Source organism: Rhipicephalus sanguineus, chromosome 5 (assembly GCF_013339695.2).
Source record: "Rhipicephalus sanguineus isolate Rsan-2018 chromosome 5, BIME_Rsan_1.4, whole genome shotgun sequence".
Classification (NCBI taxonomy): Eukaryota; Metazoa; Arthropoda; class Arachnida; order Ixodida; family Ixodidae; genus Rhipicephalus; species Rhipicephalus sanguineus.
Genome location: NC_051180.1, coordinates 18,646,509 through 18,655,303, shown reverse-complemented (window position 1 = coordinate 18,655,303; position 8,795 = coordinate 18,646,509). Strand labels below are relative to the sequence as shown.

General features: G+C 46.7%; 1 protein-coding gene across 1 annotated transcript; it reads right to left on the bottom strand.

Moving 5' to 3' along the window:
* Positions 1 to 1,123: 1,123 nt before the first annotated feature.
* Positions 1,124 to 8,543, bottom strand: LOC119393318 (leucine-rich melanocyte differentiation-associated protein). The gene is made up of 3 exons (XM_037660272.2): positions 8,226 to 8,543; positions 5,041 to 5,301; positions 1,124 to 1,693 (listed from the first exon to the last, which is right to left on the bottom strand). Exons 1-3 carry the CDS (start codon positions 8,438 to 8,440, stop codon positions 1,528 to 1,530), a joined length of 642 nt encoding a protein of 213 aa, XP_037516200.1. The 5' UTR covers positions 8,441 to 8,543; the 3' UTR covers positions 1,124 to 1,527.
* Between the last annotated feature and the right edge of the window lie 252 nt (positions 8,544 to 8,795).

Below are 8,795 nucleotides of genomic sequence, written 5' to 3'. Positions count from 1 at the left end.
GTAAACGGCTTTCGCAACTTCGTGAAGCAGCCCGCCCTGTCGAGATGGTTGCTACGATGGCATAGCAACTATATAGTCCACGAGTGCATCGGAACTGTGGCTTCATGCAGGTCATCCTGGAGGGTGTGGGTCTGGGATCAAATGCACCTCCAGTAGCAGGGATACCGTTTACTGTAGTGCTTGCAGCGGGTGGCATTTTGTTGATATCCCGGTGAGCTTCGCTTAATTTAGCTGCTGCGACTCTGTTTATATTTATAAGGGGGATATAGTTTGTTCAAGTTCTTTCAATGAAGGAAGCAACTACGCATATGGGTCATTGCACGCATGGATGGGACGTGGCTGCTGGCGGGCCTTTTTTAAGTCTGAATTTGTTTTCAGACACGGTTTGACTATATGTGAAATGTAGCTATAAGGGGCGCAACCCTCTCTAGCTGGGAAGCATCAACACACAGCGATAAAATTCACCGACGCCGTGATATATATGTACAGAAATTTATGAAATGAAGGTTGGTTAGAAGAGTGTGACATCTGGATGGCTGCCGAAGGAAGAAAATGAGCTGTACGTAGCCCAAGAGCGAGGTATTGCATGGTGAACGCGTGTAAGGGTAACGTCCCAAAAATGCTCTCAAACAGGCCTACTGATCTTAAAAGCGCTGTATCACATTTACAAGTCCTTTAATGAATGAACAGTAATTACTAAGCAAAAATATTTGCATAATAAGGACAGCTAGTCAGGAGAACAAAGGAGGATAGGGGCCTTTGAGCTGTCTTGCCTTAGAGAAGGCCCAAGGTGTTTAGTCCCTTCCGTCTGGCTGGGTGTTGCCGATGTCGCTACAGTGCGACAAATGGACGACCATTCTATCCACCATGCGATCCTTTCCTACATCCAGCGCCACGTTCTTTATAAGTGTACACCTGTACATGCCCACGAAATGCGTAGGCCCAGCTCGAGTTGTTCAACAATACTCCACCCTTCAGTGCCTTCACCCCCCCCGCCCTCTCTTTTTATGCTCGTACCTCATCCTTCAGCAGCTCTTAGACAAAAACTACCTCTTTTTCTCTGCACGAGGCTCGTGTTGTCTTGGCTGCAGTTGATTTACTGTCTTCTGCTATTACTGCTCGCGTTTGGAAAGAAGGAAATCGACAATGTCGCCAGGGAATGCGACGGAAGACAAGAGTTTAGGAAGACAGGGGCAAATGAAATGGGGAGAGGTCAACCAGGACTGAACCCGGTTGGCACACTCTGCACTGGGGAAGGGTAATGAGGAGGCAAAGGTTGAGAGAAATGTCAAGGCATAATAGAGAGAGAAGGTGACGTCACGCTTGTGCTTGAAGGCCTTCGTCCTCCTCTGCGAGGACATCACCTAAAACTCTGCTTGCCTTTCGATGGACTCTTTCTTTTCACGGAGAACATACGAGAGCGCCGACATTAGAGTTACAAGTCGTGCTCGTGCACAATGTTGCTGGCACTTAGTGAGGGAACGGATGGACTTCCCACGCAGGCTGCAAGTCCATCCACGCCGGCGATCACCGCGCCAATCCTTTGAGGCTGTTGCGAGTGAGGGTAGCCTCGTGGGCGTGCATCATCTCGGAGATGTGATGACCCACGGCGTGCGCCTTGTGCCGCTCTTCGTCCAGCACGGGTCGGTCGTCCAGGAACACGAGCATCGGGAAATGCGCGATCACGTACAGCCTGCGAACGCGCACACATCCATCTCGCTGTCGTCTCGGGTATGGGCACCGTAGCAACTTCGAAAGCTGTTTTCAATTTGCCGTTTAGAGAGAAAGCGAGAGCGAAAGCAAAGGAAATAAGTAATGCAGAGATCGTAACATAAAGAAAATATCAAGACTGCGACCCCACATTGGGGAGCAGTGTTAAGTAGCAGAGAGAAGGCCAGAAAGCCGGTCAATATCACCGCGTCGGTCCCTGCCGGCGGAACGTTGTCTTTTCGTCCACTTTTATATCATAATTGTTACAATACAGTTAAAAGAGTACCAATAACATCCTCTATACGTTCTTTGGCTTCATTGTCTGTTCGTCTTCATTAACACAATGTATATTGCAGCGCAGGATCGCGTGCCGCTCAATCAGCACCAGTTAAGGCTAGAGATGTTTTTAAGGACTTAACCACTCCGTTGCGACAGAAGTTATAACTTCTGTCGCAGTTGTAGTTGTAGTTATTGCAAATAGCGCTTGAAATTAGATGTAATAGGGAATCCGGAAATATTTCATTCATTTCCTTTTTTGGAATCCTGCTATGTGGAATACTTACGTACTTGTTTTTTGTCTTGGTCGCATGAGAGACCATGCTGCGTACAGTTCAAGTTTATGACAAAGAAGTTTCGATGTTTTCAAACTCTGATTAGTTGGATATGGTGCGCGCGCGTTTGTACTTTCATTTCATTTTTTTTTCTTTTTTTTACTGAACACCAGATACTATTTAGTTCTGATTTATTTGCCACTCAATATCTTTCCGTGTGCCCCACAATCTAAGCCCATGACCAAATGAAAATATTTTCGATCGTGCGTGAGCAACAGCCGAAGGAGAGCAGTTTACTGAACCACTTTCTGATTTCATAAAGTGCCCCAGTTGTATGTTTAGATAATGTTGGTTCCTTCGTTTTTATTCTCCAGGAGTTAAACGGCTGTCTCTACAAGAGCAGTTAAAGTAAAGTGTGGCCGCCCATGCCAGCGTATAGTTTGGATTTAAGTTGTTGAATCAGGTGTTGGTGCATCGGTACTTCGCGACTGAGTTCTGCGTCTGCAATGTAGCACCGGGAAACGAGGCAGTTTAGCAAATGCTAAACCAACGTCATACGGCACGAAGGCTAAGTTATAGTACAAACATGGCGTCGTTTAAGTTAATCCTAAAGTCCATGTCAACTCATAATAGCTCTGTAATATTTTATAGCGTGGGAACGAAAAAATCCGGCAGATCGCACTCATTGTGGGAATCGATTTCATGCGAAGCAGCCAGCGAGTATGCTGCCTATGCGCTGCCTTTGCGGTTTTTTTTTATTCTTTTTTTCTTTGAGCCAAGCGTTACAAGGTGAATTGACGTCTTTGTGTAAATTGAGCAGTTACTATAGGCACGTCGACTACACCGGCGCTTAAAGTGCAGCGTATGTTACGACGTAAATCGGAACGGACATTTGAGCACAGACGTCCGTTTTATCGAAACGAAGTGCAGGCTATATAGGCTGCCACGATGTGCACGTCATAGCAATCGTTGACGTATTCCTCCGGATTTGAGCAACGCTCGAATAAAGCTGAGTCATACGAGTACATATCTAATGTTTATTACATTGTTATAAAAGCGGGCAGCCAACACTGCAACCACAATTGATGTTGCCGCGACATGACGCCTATATATATTGGCTTTTTTCCTAAGCAGTTTCAAGCTCTGGCGGGGCTCTGTGGCAGAATACCACGCAGGATATCTGGGCTCGATTCCTGCTCGAATATTGATTTCTGCTATCTGCGTCCATCGGGATTTTACGCCCACCGATAAAGCCGGCACCGGATTTTCTTTGACACAGCCACAGGCTCCGTAACGCTATCGCGTTAAGATTTCCAATGTCTATTCTCGCCGTCCCTGGGTTGACGTAGACAGATATCACCTGCGGCGCATACACGCATTCAACGGGCCGTCGTTTTCGGGTATGTGCCACACGCGAGTGGTGGAAAGGATTTCATGACGTGCACGGCAGGGAAATCATGTTATTTTTCTCATGACCTGCGAATCGTCTTCGTCATACATTGACGTCTTCATATGGCAATTTTGGTATGCACCAAGCTTAGGAGACGACCACGAGATCGCTAAGACGTAGGCGGCTAGATAGATAGATAGATAGATAGATAGATAGATAGATAGATAGATAGATAGATAGATAGATAGATAGATAGATAGATAGATAGATAGATACGGTCAAGGTGGCTTTGATTCGCTAAGAAATGCTTCGCATTTAATGCCCCGACTAAACCCTCGCGCTTACGAACACTAGTTCCTCAGTTAAAGGAGCAATGACTTACTCATCTCGTCACTATTGTCCTTGCTCGCAGTACAAATCGCGGTACAGCACGCGGCGCTTACCCTTCTGTTTAAGATAAGGCAAACAGATATGATAACGCAGGTCATCTATTGTTCGTTCGTCGCGCCACATTCAACGTAGTTAAAGCGATTGCAGGTGCGTGCAGAAGTTACTGTCACGAGACGTGTGGCTGGCTCACGCCATACTCGCGTTATAACGATCATTTATACCTAGCTGTTCCGAGTTCACAATCTTGGCTAAACTTATAATTAAAGTAACGGAACTTTCCTTTCTTTTTCGACTACACACGCAAGCGTGCGCAACTACTACCGGCAAAGTTTTGCTGAAATTGCGGCAATCGGTCATGACTCTTCGGTGGGACTCCGTTGAAACAGCGTTCGATATAAAAGAAGGGGTCGCGGGAACGTTTCAATTACCGTCGGCGTGATTAACCGCCACTGCTGATAACCCGGCAGGCACCTCAACGGAGGGCAAGCAATTGACCCCCATATATTCGCATCTTCAATAAAAATGCACTGTTCTTTCTTTATTTTTCGTTCTTTTTTTTTTGCAATATTTCTCTTGCTGTCCCTCTGGTCTCCCAATTTCGTTGACCCTTTTTGTTGTCGTTTGCTGTACATGATTCACATGTTTGGACAATTTTGTTCAATATCTGCACTTCTGTTGCAGTATTGTGGCCATGTTCGAAAGGTCGTTACATCAGAACCCAGCAGTATCTATAGAATATATTTTACGAATGGATTTCGGTGCCGCCATATTAGGCTGGCCTTGCGGTTGGGTTGGTGCATTCGACGTTTCGTGACCTTACTAATTCACGTCGCGATATACAAAAATAAGAAGAAAACATTCGTTTACCAGCCTAAGGTGGCGGTGTCCATACGCCTTTCTTCAAATCGTCTATAAAATTTTAAGTTGCTCTACAGTACACACTTAAAATGCATATATATATACCGCCTTACAATGGGAAGTAGATTGAGGCAGGCGCACCTGTAGTTGGCGTTCTGTTCGGCCGTGCCGTTGTTGAGGAAAGAAGGCGCCAGCTCGTTCCCCATCAGACTGAGCACGCGCAACTGCGGGCAGCTCCGGGACAGTCCAGGCACGAACACCGTCAGGCTGAGCAGCCGGTTGTAGTTGAGCCAGAGCACCTGAAGCGTCGGCAGCATCGGCACCACGCTCAAGCAGCTCAGGCAGTTGTGGTCCAGGATCACCGTGTGCAGCCGCTCGAAGTGAGACAGGAAGCGGACATCCCTGCGGGAAGCACCGCCAAGATCTTCACCCCTCGGTATCTACGTACGCTCGCCAGCGTCGTGGAACCTGTTTTCTTTTGAACATTTGACCACGTACCACGAATATTGTAGCGCGTGTAAAACCTTAATTCACCTCAGAATTGGCCATCAAATATGCACTGTTAGGTGCTAGCCAGGCGATGAACCAGGCTAATATCTCCGGGGTAATCATTGAAAAAATCTATCTATCTATCTATCTATCTATCTATCTATCTATCTATCTATCTATCTATCTATCTATCTATCTATCTATCTATCTATCTATCTATCTATCTATCTATCTATCTATCTATCTATCTATCTATCTATCTATCTATCTATCTATCTATCTATCTATCTATCTATCTATCTATCTATCTATCTATCTATTTATTTTTATTCGCGTATTTGTTAGTTTTCTTACAGAAAACCAAAGGATCAGGACTTAATGCGCTAGCGTGCGCCTGACTGAGGCCCTGACCCCTGTACAAACTGTGCTCGGAGAACAGTGCTATCTTCAGTGTCCTTAATACTGGCCATCAAATACTACTACGTTTAAGTATAAATTTAGAAACCTTTCCACACTGACGCTACATGATAACGTAGCCGTCTTTGAAAGCACGCGTGTGGTTCCTACGGCACTGAACATCAGTCCGGTGCCATCATCTCGACATTGACCTATAGAACCTCGGCGAACGCAAGAAAAGTGTTTATTGACCAGCATTGTCCACAGGCTTCAAGCTGTTCAGAACATGTATTCAAATGAAGCTATAGAATTGCTGATAGAATACCAAAGTACCGCAAGAGGCGCCAAGGAAACGCGAAGGCAAAGCACATCAGCATACCATTACTGACTGGCATGCAGCAGCGAACACTGAGATAGTGAAAATGGAGTTGCTGCTTGCATTGGAATCCGTTCCGACCTTAATGTATTCGTATAAGTAAACGAAGTGCACGGATGAGAGATTTGGGGTCACAAGGCTGCGTACAATAAATCAATGGAAACAAGTGATAGCGAGCAATATCCGGTGGGTGCTAATGGGAGAGATGATTTCGTTTGTAGCCCGCTTGCGCAGACAAGGAATCAGATATATGGTAATAGTATACGACTGGACAAGGAAGATGTTAGGTCGGCGTGACGGAACGGAAGCAATTTCCATGCGGCGCTGTCGTGTCTGGGACGTGCGACATTGCAGCCCTCGGGAACAGGAACTGTTACGCCAACATGCGGTGCGCGGAATCATACGTAATCGATACCAGAATAACCTGTTGCTCGGCCATGGCGTTAACGCATTACGTTGACGGTATTTTCCTTTTACGCAACAAAATATGGCGAGTGACATCTTTGTTAGCTACAGCGTTGCACGGAGATAGATAGATAGATAGGTAGATAGATAGATAGATAGATAGATAGATAGATAGATAGATAGATAGATAGATAGATAGATAGATAGATAGATAGATAGATAGATAGATAGATAGATAGATAGATAGATAGATAGATAGATAGATAGATAGATAGATAGATAGATAGATAGATAGATAGATAGATAGATAGATAGATAGATGCAAAGAGAATCTGTTACGTACGGTCAGCGCGAGCATTATAGCTCATTACAGAAGGAATGACCACGTTTACGAGCTGTGTCCAGCGCCCCACCACAACTTCAAGATATGCGCGGCTCATTCAAAGTACATCAATTACGGTACATGCAAAATGAATGATCACAGTCAGTCCAGTAGTCTTCAAGGGAGGCGAAAGTGTTATTTGTCATGGCGCATGATGATGCTATTTCGAAGGATGGACAAAAGAATAATACCCCTTTGTCCAGCTCCCTGTATGGGCACGCGCGCGATGGTTATCTCGGCAGTTCATTGTCTCGCGAATCTCTGGCGCGGCGCAGGCAACGTTCTTTACGACCGGTTGCGTGCCGTGCTAATGCATAGGCAGCCTCGCTTTGTTGAAGATAACCTCCGACACGTATGCGCTTGCACGGTGAGGTGCACAAGCGAGCTCCTTGTTTTGCTAACCGTGGCGGTTATGCATGCGGAGTCGGTATATGAAGTTCACCGTTGCAAGGGCCTGGATGATATATGCCTTTATAGATGACTGTTCGCCTTCATTTTGAAGCAAAATAATAGCTATTTACTGCATACCCTTCACCTATATATTTCGGACGGTGATATAGCACGGGGTTTCTTTTTCGACGTGCATCATCTCCCAAGAGAAACGTGCCGCACCACTACGGTTTTTCCTTGCGGCGCCCATACATGAAACACCAACAGGTTGCGACGTACATGCATTTTCCACGCTAACAAGTGTGGTTTTTAGGTATACGCGTATTCGTCATTCACATAACGATAATGACCATATCCTTGGCGCGAGCAACTTACATGGCTTTGGCTTTCGTACTGGTCATGTGGGATAGGTTAACCTTATCAACCTCCGGTTGGCACCCGTGTCACTAAATCCATGCTCGCGACAGCAGGTGCTCCATTCGCTCAAGCTCGACTTCTCGTTGCTCATCGCTGATGCATATACAGCCGACGCAGCCGTTCATTCATTGTAAAGAAGACTGCAACAAACTGCACTAAAGTGCGTATTTGGGCCTGTTGGTACATGTCCACAGAAAATGTGAAACAGCACGAACCACAGGACAACAGTACAGAGACGGACTAAGCGCTGAGTCCGTCTCTATCCTGTTGTCCTGTGGTTCGCGCTGTTTCTCGTTTTCTATTGCAACAAACCTCAGCACATATATAAACTAGTAGAACGGTGCGTCCTCATAGGTCCAGGGTGGTTCCCTCATCATATATGCCAGTTTCTCATCACATGTGCTAAAACCTACGCGGCGTTACCCGATCGATGGTCAGGGTTAAACAAGCAAACGGGGTGCATGAACTTACGTCAGTCGGTTGTGACTCAGGTCCAGAACTTCCACGTCGGCCGTGTACTTCTCGACGAGGCTGTACGGCACGGTCGTCAGTTCCTCGTACGCCAGGCTCAGCTGCTTCCTTTTATGGCCGCCTAGGCCCGCTGCCACCACTGCGGCTGCCTCCGGTGGTGTCGTCTGGCCGTACCGTCGCTGTACTGTCCTGGGTGATGCCTGCGCTGCGCACATAGTTCCTTGACCGGCACCAAACTCCGTCGGGTGCCTTTATAAATCCTTCTTGCTGTCTTTAATGACTCCCTTTGAAGTCCACTGTACTACGCATCAATCGCGGCGGTAGCTCTATACACCGGACTAGGCGCAACGCGCACGCCAGTTCTGGCTTTAGCCGCTGCGTAGAAGCCTGAAGCGTCGGGTGCGTTTCGTTCTGGCTAACTAAAGCGATTCGGCTGATGACGAAAGAGATGGACAAACGGGCGTTGCAAGCTCGGAGATCGTGAACGCCGCACTATGTGTTTTGGAAGGAGATACGGGGACCGAGATAAGCGACGGGGCTCGCCTTCGATAAGGTGGGCTCTGCATGCCG

Bases quoted from the DNA above. Each gene is read 5' to 3' on its own strand.
- LOC119393318 (XM_037660272.2), bottom strand. From the start codon at position 8,440: ATGTGCGCAGCGCAGGCATCACCCAGGACAGTACAGCGACGGTACGGC. The intron at 5,302-8,225 runs GTAAGTTCATGC...TGCTTCCCGCAG, and splicing joins CTGAGTCACAACCGACTGAC to GGATGTCCGCTTCCTGTCTC. The intron at 1,694-5,040 runs GTGCGCCTGCCT...GCGCGTTCGCAG, and splicing joins GAACAGAACGCCAACTACAG to GCTGTACGTGATCGCGCATT.